General features: G+C 34.2%; 2 protein-coding genes across 11 annotated transcripts in view; one reads left to right on the forward strand and one right to left on the reverse strand.

The window, feature by feature from the left end:
* The window catches only part of Cep57 (centrosomal protein 57), a 46968-nt gene extending 43255 nt beyond the window's left edge, over positions 1-3713 (forward strand). The window contains exons 10-11 of one of the 2 annotated variants that reach the window (XM_046462366.2): positions 435-579; positions 1908-2061. In XM_046462366.2, coding sequence (XP_046318322.1) covers positions 435-579; positions 1908-1922 — 160 coding nt within the window. In that variant the 3' untranslated portion in view covers positions 1923-2061. Of the gene's footprint in view, positions 1-434; positions 580-1903 lie in introns of both variants that reach the window. The other variant, XM_046462365.1, reaches the window with a different exon arrangement.
* An 894-nt stretch (positions 3714-4607) lies between these two features.
* Mtmr2 (myotubularin related protein 2) overlaps positions 4608-21815 on the reverse strand; it is a 76028-nt gene continuing 58820 nt past the window's right edge. For all 9 annotated transcript variants that reach the window (XM_046462359.2, XM_046462361.2, XM_046462364.2 and 6 more), the window contains 7 exons: positions 21585-21773; positions 15337-15522; positions 13158-13364; positions 11544-11636; positions 9213-9326; positions 7293-7469; positions 4608-6675 (listed from right to left, as the gene is read on the reverse strand). In XM_046462359.2, coding sequence (XP_046318315.1) covers positions 6514-6675; positions 7293-7469; positions 9213-9326; positions 11544-11636; positions 13158-13364; positions 15337-15522; positions 21585-21773 — 1128 coding nt within the window. In that variant the 3' untranslated portion in view covers positions 4608-6513. The remainder of the gene's footprint in view (positions 6676-7292; positions 7470-9212; positions 9327-11543; positions 11637-13157; positions 13365-15336; positions 15523-21584; positions 21774-21815) is intronic.

A 21815-nucleotide genomic window follows, 5' to 3' on the forward strand; every position in this document is an offset into this window, starting at 1 on the left:
TTTCTTGGTTACTTTAGTAATCATAGTTTTGCTTGTTCAAGAAATATTACTGAACATAATCTATGTCAGCCAATTTATAGGTAATCTAACATTTAAATTAATTTAATTAAAATTACTAATAATTCAACAAATATAACTATGGGTAAAGTCTTCCTTTTCTGATCCTATTAAATGTTTTGAAGTACAAGGTTTTTATTGAAGTTTTATTTCATTTTTTGAGAGCTTGATATACATTTGTTTATTTAAACTTAACTAATGAGTTAGGATGAATATCTGAAGAGTAAGACCTTTGTCTAGAATTTCCTTTCTACATATGTAGTCTGTTAAACTGAGTCATTTTTTTTAACACACAGCAGTGACTCAATGGTAAGATATAATGAACCTAACCATAAAACAAGAAACTTAATGAAGTCTTCCTTTTGCTTTGTATATAGTGATCATCAGCAGCTTGCAAAACTTATCCAGGAGTCACCAACCATGGAATTAAAAGATAATTTAGAGTGTGAACTTGAGGCATTAGTGGGAAGGATGGAAGCAAAAGCCAACCAAATAACTAAAGTCAGAAAATACCAAGCCCAGGTAACTCAGTTGTCCTTCACTGAAGTTTAATAATTAAAACATATTTTTCTTCAAATGTATTAATAATGACACCAAGTGGGTCATAAAGAACTACCAGAGACACTTCTTTACAGAAGAATTGAGTTTATTAAACAATGAGTATTAAAATTAGTATTAAGTGGGTTAGCAAAGAAATGTTATCTTTAGTTAGAATGGATTTCATCATAAACCAGTCATGGTATTTACTAGTGCAGTGGTGAAATCATACTCAGGGTTTTCATGCACAGAAAAACACAATGATTTGTGTATTTAAGACTACTAAGACTAAGAGGATGAGATCAGGGCCCTAAAAGACTGAGTTCACTTAGGCTGTTAGGCTTATCGAAAATGGTTGTCACAGGGTCAAGATAGTATTTGGAGTTGGGCAGAGGTGCACAAATTTGATGTTTGTTTTAGAAATAGAAATATCAGGGCTACTTGGTGCTGGATAAAGTATAGAGGGAGATTTATTATGAAAGATTGTGGTTTGAGAGATGTGACAACTACTTATTGATTGGTATGATATGATACACACAGTGCCAAAGTGCTTTAAGAATGTTATCTAAGGACTTAAAACTAAAGTACTTGGCCCAACTAGTTCACTGGTAAATGGCAGAACTGGAATGCAAACATGGGATCCAAAATGTGGTCTTTTAAAAAAGTACTATTTCCAAAGTTCATGTTAAAAAAAAAAAAAAAATAGAAGCATACAATTACTTCAGAGTATTGTTCTAATATGTTTCTTGTACAGTAGACTTGGCTTTATTCTAATGAAAAACCAACATGCAAACAGTAGTTTTGCTAGAGTAAAAATAAAGCTCCTTTATTTTAAAGTATTTGAAAAATAATGAATTAAAAATCCTTTTCATATTACTAAGTTACCACATTTCTTCATCTATCTGCAGATTGCCTCTTGGCCTCTCACACTAGTTTCTACAATGCCCTTCTCCCCCATCTGCCAAAGTCTTTCTCATTTTTCCTTTCCCAGTCTCTCATTTTTTGCCTCCTCAGTCCTTTCCTCAGCTTTCCTTCTAACCCACCTATTCTGGATTTGGGTAGTGCTGCCTTAAATTTATGATAAAGAACTGGAATTGATGTGTGTACTTTTGTTCATTTTTAATACTGTTAAATATTTTAAGTACTGAGTATTAAATGACGAGTGCCATAGGCTTCAAGCTGTTAAAAATACATACCTAGAATGTATTTTTTGAGTTTTTGTTAATGTGAGAGTTATTTTAAAAGTACTCATCAGAAGAAAATGTTTTCCTTAAATTCTTCTTTTCCCTACCTTGCTTATTTGGTTTAGCTAGACAAACAGAAGATAGAGAAGCAAAAGAAAGAATTAAGAGCTAACAAAAAGACTCTCGATGAAGAAGGAAATGTCAGCAGCCGTTCTGGAGTCACAGGGACCACAAGTAAGAAGGATTTTGCCAAACAGAGACCTGGAGAAAAAAGCAGGAAAAATCTTCAGTTATTGAAGGACATGCAAACCATACAGAATTCATTACAAAGCAGTAACTTGAGTTGGGATTACTGATTCCTCGTGCCAGGTCATAAATTTTATTCAGATAATCTGTACCTCATCAATCAGATGTTGACAATTCACTTTCCAGGTTTCATACTCACTTATGTTAGAATTAATTAATAGCATGTGTTAGGGGGCCCAAGCTTCATTACCCAGTCCTGTGTTACGCAGAACAACTGTGAAACCATTTTAATGGAAACCAAGGGAGTTTTAAGGCCTAAGAAGCCCCTGTTTCTTTGAAATGAATTTGCTACACTGACATATTGCACCTTCACAAATTACCGGGTGGCTTTTTTTTTTTTTTTTAACTTGTGGGTGTGATTTTTTTTTTAAATAGTTCTTCATTCAAATTAGGTTTAAATTTTCAAAATATGAGGCTTTTCCATAGCAGGGTTTGCTAGAAAAGTCTTTTTTAAATCTTCTGGCATAAAGTGCCCACTTCCCTTTTCCCTTAAAACCATTAAATACACTTTGTTTCAACTATTGATGGAGGTTTTCATATTTATATATTTAAGAGGATTTGGGTTATTGTTTTTTTTTTTTTTTTTTCTTTTTTGGTATTTCAAACATTGATCAGTATTGAATGCACTTGTATTGCTTTTTAATCCACTGTTAGTTTTATTTAAAGATCCAAGCAATCATTTTAAGCTAACTACCTGTAAGATTTATGAAAGCATTTTTTAAAGTGAAACAAATTGTTAATAAATGAGATTTTTGAAGAAAGTGAGAATGAGAGAGAAGGGAGATGTTGTGAAGCACACACATCTGCAGTTTTTATATATACCCATTTGTAATCATGTTATTCAGTCAAGGCATTGTGATATTTTTAAATCTTGAAACCCAGAGAACCCCGTGAATATTTGCTTTCCTTTTTCTGTACAGTATGAGCAAAATAACTGTACACACAAAATTTTCATTTTAATGATGTTGTCATAATTTTGAAAAGATCAAGACATGTTACCTTTTTATAAATTTGCCATTCATGTCAATAAACTTTTTTAAGGAAACACTGAAACTTTCCTTAACAGCCTATTAACTAAGGCTTTATTTATTGTAAACTCTCAAAAATGCATTTCAAAATAGGACATTAGTATGTTGATTATAAGTATATTAATATTCAGTACTTAAATGTTTACCATTTCAATGCTTTCAGAAGAAACTAAGCCCAACAAGATTGAATTGCCTCATGGTATATGAGATACTCTAAAAGGGCTAATTGACATGTTAGCCACATATTAAGGGAATTCTTTTCATATGCCTCTCCTTGGATTGAGATGGAGGTTAAGGATTATACCTAGACAGCATGATTTATTCTAGTACCTGAACTTTGACCTTGTCAAGCCTCTTATTGAATTAATTTTTCTACAGCTAGGGTTCTTAATTTAGTGTCCTAAATACCTATTTTGTGAACCTCCTGAGTGTGTATGTAATCATTTGCTTATACGTGTGATTTTCTGATGAGCAGGTTTGCAGTCATTGAATTGACAACAGTGAGTCCATAGAAGGTGAGAAATTGCTCTGGTAACATGGTAAATATTTGTGTCTCAGCCATCATTTCAGCTATTAAACTTTTGTTATCTCTTTGTTTGAATTTCAGGTTATTAAATTGTATGGCCATCATTTGAATAGTAGTAAATACAAATCCTAATTAGGAGAAGAGTGATTAAATACTGCTAAATCCCACCCCATCCTTTGGTTGGGATTCAAACTGTATCCTCTCCAGTTTTTGATATTCTCAGGTGAGAACTTAAATACTAGTCCAGTTTTCTTACCTGAGAGTTTACAGTAGGGGAACACATCCATCCACTGATGGTGTACTAGCGCTTTATTACAATGCATATTAACTATCTTCTGTGTCTACAGTGCCAACAAGGACACCAAACTGAGTAATCAAAATGTCTTTACAGGCTGGTGGCAGACATCCAAGTTGTTTTTCTGAATACAGTGTGGTGAATGCAGTAGTTAACAGGCAGGTACATAGTGCCATGGCAGATCATGACAGAGAAGGTGTGATGAATGGAAGTAACTTGCTGGAGGAAAAGATAATACCTAACTTCTAGAGAACAGGACTGAGTCACAAGAGATAACAGTTGGTCTAGGTCAGTAAGATAGAAGAAAAACAAAAGCGGCAGGTAGGAATATGAGGTTTACATGGGAGAATTGTGAATAAGTAGAGTAATATTGGTATATAAAAGGAATGCAGATGAGAACAGAGGGGTAGGCAGAGTCTAAGGAGGCAAGAGCTTCAACTTGATCATACTGGTGTCTAAATTTTGCATTCCTGATCATAAAGGAAAACGCATACCCGTACAACTAATATTCATTCATAGACATATAAAGTCATAAAACATACAAATGCCCATGAAATATTAGTTTTTTTTTTGTATAGACAAGTATGTATTTTTAGCTCTCTTCTTTGTCTTCTTCTCAGGCACATAAACTCCAGGTTGGAGATTGCTGCAGAGGGTGAGGGAAACCACCGAAATGTTTTGAACACAAGACTTTATTTTTTGGATACTAGAGATTGAACTCAGAGGCACTCACACTGAGCCACATCCCCAGCCCTATTTTGTATTTTATTTAAATGAAACAGGGTCTCACTGAGTTGCTTAGTGCCTTGCTTTTGCTGAGGCTGCTTTGAACTCTGGATCTACGTGCCTAGTCTCCCAGGCTGTTGGGATTACAAGTGTGCACCCCCATGCCTAGCAAACAGAATTTTTTATACTTAGATTTCTCTTGGTTTTTTAGTGGGTATGAGTACATTAAGACTAGAAGCTTTAAATTCTTAATCTCTTCAGCTTTCTTTTATGTTTTATCAGACCAAGATGAAAAAGCTTAAGTGAGGGAAGTAAGAGAATAGATTTATCAAATTTGGAATACCAAATTTAGCTTTATTACTATAATATTCTATTATTAGACATATTAGCTTTAATACTGACTGGCCATTTAAACACCTGTTAAATTTTTCTTGTAACAAATTTCATATGATAAAATCAGTGGATCCCGATTTTGGTAATATTGAATGTACTGATAACTATTTTTTCATTTTTGTTTATTTTTGTGTGGTGCTGAGGATCCTGCCAGGCGAGCACTCTACTGCTGAGCCACAATCCCAGCCCCCTATTTCTTCAACTCTAAGACCAACAATAAGGATAAGACTCAGACCTGTGAATTTATGAGCAGAAAAATAGTTTTTGTTTCATTTGGGAGTCAAGGAGTCAAAAAATTGAATATTTCCACCTGCACCAGGCACTCCTCAGAAAAAAAAATTCCAAGAAATAGTTCTGCGTGTGCGCACACGCACATGTGTGCACACACACACACCCTTAATATAACTTTAGACAAAAACAAAGTTTTAAAATTAGCTGAAATTTCTTTTAATTAAAAGACCAAGGGACAAGAAGCTTCTTAGTTACAGTACATTACATATGGCTCTCATATAGAGTAAAATAGACATCAGACAGTGAAATGTCCATACCAGCACCAAAGTCTCAGGCAAGCAGTGAAGCAAGATTTCTTTTACTGGTATTGAGATTGTAATTCATTTTTAAATGCGGTGTGTTCTTTGGTAGGCTTAATTTGGTGGAATAAAGTAGTGAAGTATTTCATGTAAAATTTAAGCATTATACTTCTCACCATATGCTATTTATACAGTCTTCCAAAAAAGTCTTTTAAAAATTTTAAAACTTGCCAATTAGCATTAAGCAAAACAGAAAGGGGTAAAATTTTTTTAAAAAATTGGAAAAAAAATGGAAATTAATCTGAATGTCTTAGAAATCTTTGAACTCCAAAATGGCTACCACTTTGTCTCCTTATGGTCCCCTAAGCATATCTCTAAGGCATCATTCTGGAACAGTAGAATGCCCTAATTAAGTATGTAAATAATGTCAGCAGCAATTTTTAACTACTGCCACACTATGCTTTGCCTTTCACTATATTAAGAATGGAGGTTGAACAGTGATCAATGTAAATCAATTACTACATGAAGAAAAGCCCATGATGGAGAAAAAGGTATTAAATGATTTTGATCTGTCATACATAAAGGCCTAATATAGATGATGCCACAGAACTTCAGTGTTGATTTGGTTTGAAAACTTGTTCCTCTGTGCAGTGAGCTTTCTCCAATCAAGAGGTGTATTTCTAAAGTAGTTTGTACTTTTACCAGATGTCTGAACAGGTTTAGTGTCATAATCATGTAATTACATGTGGAATTGTTTCTCTTAAGCCACCCACATTGCTATAGTTCTAAACTCATCTTAGAGAGACTTAAAATAAATAAAGCATCTGAACTTTTCTCTCAGAGATGGGTTCAAAATAGGGAGACTTTCTACTCATAAAGCTGCCACTGTAATGAAGAGTTCATATCAATGATGTCCTTAGTCACAATCCTTTCACACAACAGTCTGGACAGGAGTGACACATTGTGCAGGAGAGCTGGCTCTCTCTGAGGATGAGGTTGATCGGTTGGAAATTTCTCTCTGTAGTTCCTCTACTTTTTTCTGAAGCTCTGCTCGTTTAGCAAGAAGTTCTTTGTATCTATTGTGAATAGGTTCCTACAAGAGCAAAACATAAAATTATTCAACTAGGCAATCCTAGTCAAACCCAGGGTCACATCAGTGTTAACACTGTTTTTTGTTGTTGTTGTTTTTAGCAACTGGAACCAGTCCAAACCAGTCCCACCTTTTCTATCCATCAGTGGAGATTAAATTCAGGGACACTACTGTGATTACTAAATCTTTTACTGCCATTTCCAATGACCTCAAGTATTTCCAGACAATACCTGCTGTGGAGATGCTCCTAGAACCGGTACATCTACAAATATAACAATTATAATACATAATTATGACAATTAGAACCTAGTAGTCAAAAGATTCCTATCATTTAATTGTAGGTTTTCAGTCCTAATAGTAAACATTCAATAATATATTCACTATGAAACAGAATTTTCTTAGGCAAAGAGAACTGATTTGTCCAAAGTCAAAATGAGAAACAGGTATACTGACTATCCAGTGTGGGACTCTTTCCAATACACATTTATAACTATCAATGGATATAGTTGAAAGTTATAAGTATGCACAGATAATATTTCAACTAGAAATATATAATTAAAGGGGACACATCTAATAGAATTACATTGTTCAGATGAAAACTCCCATCATTTTTATCATACCTGTGGTTTCATCCGTGGATTCCATCTTATGTAATATCCCACCCAGAGCTCTAGGTGGCGCATGCTGGCTACTGGATAAAGGACATGATTGCAATAACTCCCATAGAGAGGATTAGTGAAGTCTTCCAGCTGGCTATTTATGTAAGACCACAGTGACACAGTCCTCTTAGGAAGATTCTATCAGGAAAAATAGGTAAACATTCACATAAGCTATTTATGCTTTGGATGAAATTTGTAAAGATATATTTTGTAGTCATTAAAAAACCTTTTTTCTCAATGGAGATTTACTCGGTGACATCCTTCACTGCCATTTCCAATGCCCCCACGTATTTGGTTTGGAAAACCTTTTTAATGACTGCAAAAGGAGGGGGGTGGACTTAAACACTTTGATTTTAATGTAAGTGGGTCTATTATACTATGTGTTCTGGAAAACAGTCTGCAGTTCCTCAAAGAATTGCACTTGTCCATACAAAAACTTTGTCCCACATGTTCAAAGCAATAGTATTCATAATAGCCAACAACCCCAAAATCCTATCAACTCATGAGTATATATAGTATGCACAATGAAATATGGTAATAAGAAGAAATTACACTCTGAAACATTTAACACTGAGAAGATCACATAGTGATTCCATTTAAAAAAAAAAAAAAATGTACAGCCAGGTATGGAAGCACATTGCCTATAAACCCAGTGACTGAAGAAGCTGAGGCAGGAGGGTCACACATGCAAGACCCTGCCTCAAAAAATAAAAAACTTAACCCCAGCATCAAAAAGAAGTCCAGAAGAGAGAAATCAGAGGGAGAAAATAGGTTAGTATTTGCCAGAAGTGGGAGAAAGGGGATTGACTACTACCAGGTATGTGACTTAACTTGGGATGATGAAAACATCCTGAAATAAATGATGGTATTATACAACCATTGCTATATGCTTTTTTTTTTTTTAAGTGGGATTCTATGGTATGCAAATGGTCCTTTAACAAAGACACACTTAAATTCATATCATTCTTTGTGGTATAAGTACACAACCCTATTTTACAAAAGCAGAGATTAAGTTGCCCAAGGTTATTCATAAGTGACAGATCCAAAGATCTCAACCAAGTAACTGGGCTTTAAAAGCTATCTTCCCTGGTATACTTTCTAAAGAATAAGAAGCTACTCTATAAATTTTTTTCGAATGAAAGTTTATGTAGGGCTGGGGTCGTGGCTCAGTGGTAGAGCGCTTGCCTTACATGCGTAAGGCACTGGGTTCGATTCTCAGAACCACATATTAAAAAAATAAAGGGTCCATCAACAATATAAGAAAAAAAAGTTTATGTAGAGAGGGGCACTGATCAAGATGGTTAAAATGTTCACACAAAAAGATGTATTCTGAAAAACAAGAAAACATCCAATTTACTACTTAACAGTGATCTCTCTGGGTAAGAGGAATACTGGGGAAAAAATTTATACAGCGTTATCTTAATAGTATTTAAAATCTTCATCATAGTTACTACAGTGTTACTTTATAGTAATTTTAAAATGTAATTTATACACAGAATATATTTTGGGATTTGAGCTACCCATTCAAAGGTGTGCTTTCTGCTGATTTATATTTTTCTACACCTGCTTTGAAAGATTTCCATCCTATGTGGAATAATGGGAACACTCATGCTCCTCAGAGTCCCATATACTTCAGTTCTCTTTAGCAGACACTACTTTCCACCCTCAGCTGATAGCTAGCACCATCAGCCTTGTGATGGGTATTTCAAAATAGACCAGTGCCACATATGTGGGAGAAAGTAATTACATTATTGCTTACAAGATAAAATATGACCAAAAGGTAATATTAAAAAAAAAAAAAGAAAAAACCCTGCTTGGTTGCTATCAATCATTTTTGTAGGGATAATGCAAGGAAGGGGTGGGCCACAGCTCATATTTTACCTCTTTTCCTCTCTGCTGTTCACTGTTACAAAGGAATGTTCCAAACAAGCAGCTGTATAGGTGGTCCAAAATGGTAATGAGAAAATATTCATTGAATTCAAATGCAGTAGGAAACTGTAAATTGAACATCACATATGCATAAGATTAAGACTTTTTAGGCATATTCATCCTCATGAGTAGATTCTTTGTAGTACTTTTTAAAAATTAAGTCTAACGACATTTAAAACTATATATCTAAGCCGTTATGCCATTATTAGCTTGCTTTTCTATTCGAAAATCCTTTGTCACTTTTCTCAGGTAATTTCTCTGGAGACTTCTTTTTCTTATGCAAAAGTTAGAATGGTGTGCTTTTCTGTATACTCTCTCAACCCTATGCTTACTGGAAGCTGAATTTTGACTTGGGCAATTTCCCTTCCCATAATAAGGTTTTTCTATAAATTTTCAAAAACGTAATTTTGTTTTCAGGAATTAAACTATCAATATTTTGTCCAGAAAAATCAATACTAGACAAAACTATCCTTCACATATATGTACATAATTTATAAGGCAACAATACTTATCTTTTTTCAAAGAACATCCTGGTGAATCAAGGCCCCTCATACCCTGTACTTAGGTAGCATCTTTCTCTCGGATCAAACCCAGTGCCTCATGCATGCTAGGCAAGCACTCTACCACTGAGCTACAACTCCAGCCCCTGTCAATGGATATTCTAATTTTAGGAAATTAATCAAATGAATGATTACAGAATGTAAAATGGTAAGTTAACATGGCAGATTTCTACAACTAAGGACAATTCCTAGTCCCTGAGTAATTTTTGTGGCTGGGAAACGAAAGAACCAGAAGATCAAGCATATGCCATTAACAAAAAACTAGCTGACTATAAGTATATCCCATTTTTTCCCTTAATAAATCCCATCTGTGTTTATTAAAAAAATTTAATGGCCTTATTTACTAGGCAAAAATGAATACATCCTGGCTCACTAAATAAGCCCATGAAGCTAAGCCTGTGATTAGTTTTTCAATCTTTTGACAAAAGTATTAGCTAAGTTATTAGAAGATAGCTTATTCAGTGGGCATTTCATCACAAGGAAACTAAAATAGCTGGGCAATAATTTCCCCATTTTTTTTTAAACATGCGTAAAACATAAAGGAACTTCCAACAAGAGCTTTCTGATCCCAACCAGGAGGGGTAATAGGCAGGAAAGGTATAGAATGTGGCCTAATTACAACATAATTGTCCTACTTTAACAAATATGCTATTTAAGTCTGCAGTAGTATTCAATTATTTATAAACTTTTAATGATTGTTTAGGAAGAAAACAGCCACCTTCAAGACACAAAGCTCATAACTTAGGAAACAAAACTGAATTGTTGCACACATTTTCTGTGTTAAAATCCTACCCTCACGTAATTTTGACATCTATGACAATGCTTCATTTATCATAGAAGGTTTCAAAATAATCCACCCAAGCTGAAATGCTAAGAAAAAAAAAAACTATAAAATATAAAAACTATTTAAAAAAAACTATTAAATATACAATTGACAAGTCATCTATTTTAATATTTTATTGAAGCTAAAATGTTTATTCCAAAGCAGGGCCAATGGGTGCCCTACTTTATATTCACGTAGCAGTCTTAACTAAAACAAAGTTTGAGGCCTAACAAATTGCCAGATAAATAGCATACTGATGAGCTGCATTCAACTTTTGGGTTTGGGAATGACTTTTATGAGTTACAATTAAATCATATTTTTACGGCACTGACCCTTTTTCAGACTATTCTCATATGTTTCCGAAAACATTAAGTGTATGTACATTAATATTTCAATTAAATATTTTTTACAAAGCTTTCAGAAGGTTTAAAATATTTATGTAACTATACTCTTCATACTTAAAGGAGGTATATCTGTCACCTACCTTGTAATAATTTCTATCTGAACATATTTTTTTCCTTAAAATTGTTAAAATTACTAAAATAGGATTTTATTTTGCTTGGGCTACCTAGCATATTTATTCACCTTCCTTAGTAATGTATAGAAAAGCCTCTGTGTGAGCACACTACTATTTTTAACACTTTTGTTCATAGCAAAGGAGGAAACTTCTCAAATTATTAATGCCACTCTCTGAATAGCCAATAGAATCAAAATTGTAAAGTGTTTAATATTACTCCCAAACAGAGACATTTATGTGTCAATAAATAACAGCGTTATCACTTGGAAAGGTTATAAGAATTTCTCTTTCATGTGAACTGTAAGATAATGATGACTAAATTTCCCAACTCTGACTCTGAGCTTAAAGGAGATATGTAAGAATGGATACCCCAGAGAAGCTACCTGTCTTGTCATTTGCCACACACAGTCAATAAACTGAAGGAAAACAGGTGATCTTTCTGCATCTGCATGGTTCTTATCTCCATGGCCAACTCTCTGAAGCAAAGAAAGTGAAATGTTAAATGTAGGAATTTTTACTGGAAATTATTTTCCAACAAAAGTAATATTTGGTCAATATTTTAAACTTCAGAAACATTTTTTAAAGAACACACTGCAAAGGAAATAGAAATCACCTTAATTCCAACCAAGCAGATATTTTTATTAACATTTTGATATGAACTTCCAGATTTTTTTCTGACATGAAATGCCATGATAGGGATTACCACCTTGTTTAATAAATGAAACCTAGATCCTAAAAGATTGATAATGGAATATGAGTAGTCAGACCTCCAAGGCTAGATTTTCATTTGGGAGATTTACTTTCCTCTAATAAAGAACAGTTACTTTGTACATTGGTTTCAGAAAGTACCCCTATTAAAAATACCTTGGCCAGTAAATAAAGAGTATATATCTCATCAGGAGGAACTACATTAGCACAAATCTTTTCAAACCTTTCAACAGTACCTGCCATCCACCTGCATTCATCTATATGGTTTCTCAGTTCTTTCCTCCTTTGAGGCCCTTTTATACAGATGATTCAAACAGAACCCTGCTCCATATTCCAAAGCAGGGATTAATTCTAAAAGTGTTGCCTATAAATTTATGGGGGCCTTGAGGCCAAAACTTTTCACGATAAGAAAGGTATTTTTATTTACTTTCTCCAATATGTTGGCATTTGTACTAATGGTGCAAAAGCAATAAAGGATAAAACTTAAGTGCCTTAACAGGAATCAATCAAGGCAATAGTGCCAAACTGCAATAGTAATAATTACTGTCTTAAGTTTTTAGAAAACTGTTATCTACCACACTGAGCTTAAAGACTTTCCTGATAAAATCAGTGATGGTATTAACTAAATCAGAAGGTTTTGAGAATAATTGTTAGCCTACGTTAACCATGTCATTTGATAATCAGATCTTTGCTTTTTTATAGCACCATACTTTGGATTCATAGGGCTATTTAGTCCAATTGGGAATGCATGGACCCTAAGGTACTTCCAATTCTGAAATTTAGCAACCTAAAAATAAAATTTGAATAACACAGAGGGCTCAAAATCTTGTTATTTCCGTAAAAGTATCTGTGATTTTCATATATATGATCATTATAGCTTTAGAACCTCATAAATATAATAAAAAAGCTGTGTTTTATTCCCAACTTTAATTTTTTTTTCTCCTTTACTTCTAAGTACTTTAAGAAAAACAATTGTCTTTTGATAAGTCTAGAAAAAGCTAGAAGTGCTTTGTAATTTTATTACCATTCACAAATTTTGGAGGGGAATCACCCATGGACATGACTCAATAGTATCTGATATTTCCAGATAGAAATCAGAGAAGACTCACTGGGCCAGACATCTGACTAACAGCCCTGGCTCCATGTTGTAGTCACACTTAAGATATCCTAATACTGTTCTAATACAAAGCATATGAGGAGTCTGCCCCACTGGATAAATGATCTGTCTGGGACTATTATTTTAACAGGCCTTACATGAGATGCATCATGAGTCAAGGTTCATTACTCACTAGTTGAAATCTATGTCCAAAGCTTAGCCACTCTTTTTCCACAAGGACTTCAAATCCTCGTATTGTGCGATAGTATCCATCCAACATAAGCATGGCTAGGGAAGTTAGCTGAGCTGTGCGATCCCAACCATCACTGCAGTGTACCACCACAGATGTCTTCCCTGACTCTACCTTGTCAGCAATCCGAAGAGCCCCTGCAAGAATAAGCTGGAAAATATATTTTCTACATGAAATTTTTAAAAAGTAAAATACTTCTAAAAATTTTTACTAATAATGTAATTTTCTTGCACATATCAACATGGGGAGAAAAGAAAATTCTAAACAGAATTTTTGTACATGGTAAAATATGCATAAATTTGATTTTAAAACTAGAAAATCTTATCTTTCTTTTTAAACCAATGCTTATTAACCACATACCTAACAGGAATAAAACTGGATCTTTTCTAATATTCTATAGAATTTGTTACTTAGACTACGAAGATTTATATATCACATAACACAAAATTAGCACTTATAAACTTTAGAGTAAGCTACTTTTCTTTAGTAAGCATAAAAATTCTCATCAGATTAATGTTAATTTACCTGGTATCTAATTTCGGCCCTTACTTTGATACATATGCAGAAACTCTCTGCAAAATAAAGTTATTTACTTGGAAAAGTCTTGGGTGAAAAATCAAACAATCAGATGTAGCGAAGAAAGCCACAAAAACTATCCTTAAAAGTGGATAATACAGCATTCTCTGCAGTGACTGTATAATATCATAATTAGAGAAAAATCTGGCATCACAGAGATCAGAATAAAGAAAACAGATTTACTAAACTTGGTAAATGCCATGAGATCACTTTCATCATAATTATTAGGCATATTCTGGAAATGGGGCACTCTAAAGCAATCTCAGTCCTGACTAATCAGAGTCATTTATGACCATTTAAAAAACACATGTAAGTATATGGCCCCATTTTCCAATAGCTCTAATTCACTGTTTTAAATAAGTCACCTGTAATTCAAATGTATATGCACACATAAGAATCATTAACCCAAATCCTTAGTTAAGACTGATCAGGAAGGACTATCCAGAATAGTAGCTCATTCATTTATTCATAAACAATTATGGAGTCCCTAACTATGTGGCAGGCACTGCTCTAGGTGGGAAATAAAGCAGTGAAAAAAACAAAGAACGTGTTTAATATTAGAAACTGAAATTCTACTTGGGGGAGTCCGGACAGGCACAGAAAAGACAGATATCCATAACTGAAAAATCTCTGCAAGGGAATATAGAGAGTACTAGTAGATCTGTTATTTTGCATGAAGTATTTGGGAAAGGCCTCTCTGAGAAGGTGATATTTGAGATCTGAAGAAAGTGAATGGTAGGTAAGCCTTGCCTGTGTGAGGACTGGCAGAGAAGAAAGTCCAATCAGACTGTTATGTCTTTAATCCTTAGGGAAACTTGTTTCTGTTACAGCCAACCTTTTCGAGAGAATGTTGTATCTGGTAATGAAAGGCCCTGATGTTACTGAGATTCACACCATACCTGAAAATATATATAATTATGTTAACTAAAATAGTTTGGTGCTGCAAACATTAAATTGGCATGTTGGGTAAATTAGTATTCACATGATACTCTCCAGGGGATTTAACGTCCAAATAGTATCCTTCATTCAACTACTATACCTTATTCCTCTGAGCAGGATGATTTTAACCTCACATCATACAACAAGTATTTACTAGGTACCTCCTATTCCTTGCTATCCAAGTTCCTCAGGGGACAAAAAGGAAATATGATTTATTCAGTCTAGGTCACCTACTGTTTGACCTAACAAAAGCAATAGAGTATTACCTAATTAAATGGAAAGGAAAAGGGAAATGTGGAGTTCAGAGGAAATGGAAATGGATATAATCTGCAAAGATTTCATGGAAGAAATGATAAATGAACTGGATCAGAAGGATGAATAGAATTCAGATAGGATCAGAAAGAGGGAAATAAAGAAGTACAACAAAACCCAAAGCACAAGGCAGGAAATGTAATTCATTCAACAAACATCAAATTTAAAAGTATCAAAGCAGTTATCAACTCCTCACTGTTCAGAAAGATTTTTATGCTGATTTCAATTATAAAAGCTAATACAGACAAAAGGTTAGAGAAAGTCCTTGTTTGAGAAATAGTAACACATCACACACCTTAATATGTTCTAGCCAGTGAGTAGATTCCAAGTTAGACAGCCAGTGAGTTTCCTCAATGTTGGGGTACACAATCTCTTTAAGTTTTCGTAATGATTCTCTCATGACATGAATATTATGGATATCCAGAAAAACTAGTTCTGCATTTTGATAAGCATCTTCACTTTCATAACCTCCACCTTTTGCCTGGAAAGAGGCACACATCACAGTATATCATAAATGAATATATCCATTATCTGTGGATATCCATGAAAAAGTTCCATGAAATACCTCAAAACATAAAAGAAGATGCACATTACTGGTGCCCAGGAAAACCCCATGGGAGAATGTAAATGATTGGATGCAACTTAGCACAACCATGCTATACCTCATGTTCTTTGTAAAACAAAAATATGTACTTACCATTCCTTAAGTGGCAGTTATAAATATTAAATGCTAAACTTAGGTATTTGAATGTTTAAAAACACTTTTTCCTACCCATATTTCAACTTCTATCCTAACAATTACTTACAGAAGACTCTCCTTCATACCTACTAAAATCACCAAACTTAAGTTCCATGTGCAGCAACCCCATGTGTGGTTCAACCATGCTACTTTACCTCCCTGCCTCTTCACATCATTTTAATCTTAATATCTGCAGGATAAATTATAACAGCTTATTTTTAAATAAGTATAAAGGTATAGGATTCACATCTACAAAACAGAATGAGAAAATATTTGGTGTTTTTCAAAATAAGCTATAACTGGAAAGGAGAACCTAATTTTTTCTGAACCAAATAATTATGACTAAAACATGATCCTATCTTCCACCTAACATGTATAAAATTTCACTGCTGAGAGCCCCATAAGAAACAAAAGTACTAGAGAAGCCACTGTAGTTACATAAAATTAAGTGATCATGACTTAAAACTTCATAATTCATACCTCTGAAAACAACAAAACTCACCAATTCCTAACCGACATATTACCAAAAGAATAGAAGTTCAGATTTCTTGACACTAACAGTCTAGGAAACAGTTTGGATTCATGATTAGCACAATTACAAAATTAGCAGTGTTTCAGTGGCTACCTGGTAACAAGGATTATTTCTGAAGAATGGGGATAAGACAGGATGAAGGTGGAGAGACTTCAAATCAAATTTTTTGAAGCAATTTTTAGAAAGATGGCAGTGGTGGCAACTACAAAGAATCTATAACAAAAATACAGAATAAAAATGTTCTGGAATCAGATGTTGTTTTGGTTATATAACTGTCAATACACTAAAGAGTATACTTAAAAATAGTGCACAGTGCACTATCTCCATACAACTGTTAAAAAAAAGAATAACTACATAATAAAATTTAAAAAAAAATTTTAAAGATAACCGTGACAGTGTATCCCATCAAACTCCAAAATGCCAACAGGTAGAACAAAGGAAGGACAGCCACAAGGTCAAGCTGCTTATCAGTACACAGGAGTAAACAAAAGAAAGCAGTGGACACATGGAAGATAAGAAAAACCTAAGAGTATTTGTTTTGTTTCTTTGCTTTGGTTTTCTTTTAGAACTACAGGTAAGCACAATAGGTTAATTTCCCAAGTGCATCTGAAATTGAGAGGAGTCTGTTCATTTAACAGCTGATAAACACAACAATAGAGGTAAATTTAAGGGCCAGCTCTATCTAGCCCTTATACACTCTTGGATCTGACTGGCCATGTATCCCTTCAGCTCAAAGCATAATGAAAATTGAGCAGGACACAGGCAATGAAAAGAAATCTGGATAAAAGTGGGCAGGGGGACAGTTAGGATTAGGAGGGGCAGAGGTGTGGGTGAAGAGTAGGAAAGACAAATTGGAGTCAAGATACTAGGATGTAAGATTTCACATTTTTTTAATGCTGCATAAAAACAAAAGGATGCTCAGTGAAATGAGCACTTTAGACTTCAGGGCATGCCTCACTTTTGTATGCCATCATCATCTAACTTCCCTTCTGAAAGTTCAGGATAACTAGTTTCACCTTAAAATGAATAGCAGGAAGATGACTGATATATAAGATATCTAAAAATATAAAGAGGGCTGGGGATGTGACTCAAGCAGTAGCGCGCTCGCCTGGCATGCATGCGGCCTGGGTTCGATCCTGAGCACCATATACAAACAAAGATGTGTCCGCCGAAAACTAAAAAATAAATATTAAAAATTTTCTCTCTCCCCCACCCTCGCTCTCTCTAAAAATAAAATAAAATAAAAATATAAAGACTGAGCAGCATTCATAATATCCCTACAGACAATACCACATAAAACTAAACCATCTATCTTCATGTAAGCTAAAGACATTTTAAAAATAATACCAGGCATGAAAACAACATAGGATTGAAAAACCTCAAATAAATTACAGAAATTTAGGAACAAATGACAAATAAAATATCACTTCAGAAATAAAGACTAAAAGGAATACAAGCTCCGCTGAAACAAATGAGTGAAAAAGAAGTCTTAAAACCCCAAAAAAACATCAGAAAAACAGAAAGAATTAAAGAGAAAGTAGCAAATGATGAAGTAAGTAAAGAGTAAACACAAATTTAAAAGGAATACCTGAAGAAAAGAGCCATGTCAAGAAAACCAAATAAATATTAAGAATTATAATTAAAATGTCAATTTTTAAATATTGAAAATTACAAAACAAAATAGCAGACAAGTATACCTGAGAATACAGACGCAAAACACCTAACATTAACACATAATCAGGGATAGGGTGGGGGATGTGGTGCAGGAAAAAAAAAATCCTTTGGATATTCACACAAAATCAGTGACTTAGAGAATTTTTTCAAACTTGTTAAAACATTATGCCAAAAGAAAATGGAATAATGTATTTCAGGTACTCAGGAAAATCAACTGTGAGCTGTGGACTATATATATAGTAAAAGTGATTTTCCATTATTAAAAAAAAAAAATTCTATCAGCAAGCAGCTTAGAGAATGTTGTTCCCCTGCACCCTTGCTGAAATACTAGAGAACAAACTTCAGAATACCCCCCAAAATGGGAGGGACTAGAAAGACATAAATAGAAAAAAGTGGCTACATTGGTTTTAATATCCTTATCCCTCAATATCCGTAGAGAACTGACTCCAGGATCCCTCAAATCCATGGATGCTCAAGTGTCTCACATAAAATGACATGGTATTTGCAGATGACCTGTGCACATCTCCTGTTCAGATGACTTAGTATCTAATTAAATATTAGTACCTAATGTAAATTCTAAGCAAATAGTTGTTATACTGTACTATTTAGGAAATAATGACAAGAAAAAAGTATACTTATTTGATATACATGCAACTTTTAAAAAAATATTTTCAGCTGGGCACGGTGGCACACTACTTTAATCCCAGCAGCTCATGAGGCTGAAACAGGGGGATCAAAAGTTTAAAGCCAGCCCCAGCAACTTAGACCCTCAGCAAGTTAGTAAGACCCAGTCTCAAAATAAAAAATAAAAAAGGCTGGGGATGTGGCTCAGTGGTAAAGCACCTGTGAGTTCAATCCCCAGTACCAAAAGCCAAAACAAAATAAACAGTTTCAAATCTGTGGATGTAAAATCATTAGAAACAGAAAGATGAATGTATACAGCTAATTACAGAAACAAAACATAGAAGGGAAAGGTCTATGTATAAAAGTGAAAATATGTAAAGGCTATATATTGTGACAATACAGATATAATTTTCTTGTCCACTGAAAAGACCTAGAAACAGAACCAAGCCAATTAATAAGTGAGCATCCTTAGCAACAGATCATGATTTGAAATACCATTTCCTACCAACAGAAACCAGTACTTCTTGAAGAAATGATTCTTCCCATCTGGGGCAGAACATATACAAGATTTCCTGATGAATTTGGTATATTCTATTATACTAGACAGCTTCTTGTGTCAGCTTTTTGTTAGTATAACAAATATTTGAGATAATTAAATTATAAAGAGAAAAAGTCTACTTTGGCTCACAATTTTAGAGGTTTGACTTCATAATCAGTTGACTCCACTTCTTTTAGGCTTGTGCTTAGGCAACACATCATGGCAGGAACACATGGAGAAGCAAAACCATTTACTTCATGGCAGGCAAGTGAAAGAGGAAGATGCCACAGTTACACATTCCCTTTAAGGACATGCCCCCAACTGCGTGAAAACCTGCCAGTAGGCTCCCCACTTCTTAAAGCTAGCCCAGCAACTTAGGCCCTCAGCACCTCCCAAAAGGGCTTTGGGTTACAGACCAAGGCTGAACACATGGGCCTTAGAGGGACGGACACTTCTCCAAACCATAGTAATTACTAACTCCGAAGATAAGTTGAAAAGCCTGCCTCTGACCAAAGATGAGAAAATTTTTTACTTCAAAAAAGTATATATGGAGGAGTAGGGAGGATATGAAGGGCAGCAAAATAGAATAGACAATAGGATTGATGTATGTACATTCCATGTATGTATTATATGTCAAAATACATTCTGCTGTCATGTATGACTAAAAAAAAAAATAAAAATAAATCGTATGGTTAAAAAAAAAAGTATATTTGTTGGGGCTGGGGATGTGGCTCAAGTGGTAGCGCGCTCGCCTGGCATGCGTGTGGCCCGGGTTCGATCCTCAGCACCACATACGAACAAAGATGTTGTGTCCGCCGAAAATTAAAAAAAAAAAAATATTAAAATTCTCTCTCTCTCTTTAAAAAACAGTATATTTGTAAAAGATTAGAAAATGCTAACTATAAATACATGAGTTCACAGTGATACTTTAATAATAGAACACCACCATTTTGTAACCATCAGTGTTTTAATGTATCTAGGCACTGAGCATCAATAGCCGCTAATACCCCATGTGCCTCATGGTGTACCACCTATAGTCCTGCTAAAGGGACTGAATCTAAATCTGAAAACCTCTGGATTCATTTGACAGAAATTCAGGGGACCAGAAGAATGATGGACACATTATGATGCAACCAGCCAAGTGTGGGCTGTGAGAAATCTACAGATAAAATATAAGCAATACATGGGTAAAGGGAGGACTACAGATTAAGAAACTTATTGAGTAATATTTTAAAAGGTAAGCCTAAAAAATAAAGCCTATGGATGCATACTTTGGGATAAAAATATAAAGAAATGCATGAAAAGAATTATTTAAAAATTAGAGTCATTACTTTTGTCAGGAGTAGAAGGTGAAATTGGAGCAAAGCATTCATGTAAGCCTTAATGAGGCTGAAAAAGTTTTAATTCTTGACATGGGTCATGGCTATACAAAATTGTCACACAGTAATTCATTAAGCTACTACAAATAAAAATGTGCTGTAACCTTAGTAAATAAGGGTTTATACTTTCATCAATTGAAACAGGGATCTGTGCACAGTGAACTATGCATAGGGATGCTTTTTGATAATATTAAAGAATTTAACATTTCACCCTGCCAACTTTTCTGTTCTTTATTCTCCTCTGATCCTAGAGAAGGATCCTAAGTCTCATTCCTGTTTATCCATGGCATAAAGCTTAGGAAGGACTAGCAATTACTCTAAGAATATATACCAGTTCTTGCACTAAGGGTTTCATTTACACATTATCTCATTTTATTTTTATGCCCTATAACTGAAGAATTTATGATTTAGGAGGCCATGCTCTTCCTTGTTTCCTTTAAGGAATATATTTACAGTTTAATAAAGAATAGCTAGATCTCACAATGCTCTCAAAAAGCAAAGCAGAATGGAAATAAGAACATCTTTCACAATTTAATTAAAGGGTTGATTGTCCAATCACTGTTCCTAATAGCAAAAAAGCAAGCAAAAAGCTTAAATAGCCAACAATGGTTTGGTATAATTGGTTATTGTGGCTTAAAATGATATTATAGATTAATTTCTACTACCTAGAAATATACTGTGTTAATTTTTAAGAAAAGGAACTAAAATTCCAATTTGTTTCAAATATACATGAATATGTATACACACTGGTCTGAAAGTATAAGCAAAGTTTAGTGGTGTTTCTCAGTTACAGAATTGGCGGTGTTCAAAACTATTTTCTTCTTTTTGCTTATCTGTATTAACCAATTCTTCTATAATGCATATAAACTGCAATCTTAAAAAGATTAAATAACGACTAAAAATCACATCATCAAATAGAAGAGCCAAAATTAGAAACTCCCTATTTACCACTGAAAAGCCTGGAGGTTTTTTACTTTTTACTACATGGGCTCCTGTCAAATTCATCTGATTTAAGAAACGCACAATTACATTCTTAATTACTGAAAGACAATCTCACCTTATTGGCAACAGCATTAACACTTGGTCGGGCATCAAATATAAAGATTTTGTGAGACTGGGCATTGGAATCCATGATGGCTTGAAGGTATTTTTCATCATCTTTGTTTCGCTTCCCACTCACTCCTACCATGGGCTGGCTACATCGAGTGATTGTGGCTTGACTTTCAGGATGAATCCAAGATAAAACCTTACAGGTGAAAATGGGAACACACCCTTTATATGCTTCTGT

The sequence above is a fragment of the Marmota monax genome, unplaced genomic scaffold, assembly GCF_021218885.2.
Source record: "Marmota monax isolate L192 unplaced genomic scaffold, Marmota_monax_Labrador192_F-V1.1 WCK01_AAM20220418_F8-fsc00104, whole genome shotgun sequence".
In the NCBI taxonomy this organism is placed as follows: domain Eukaryota; kingdom Metazoa; phylum Chordata; class Mammalia; order Rodentia; family Sciuridae; genus Marmota; species Marmota monax.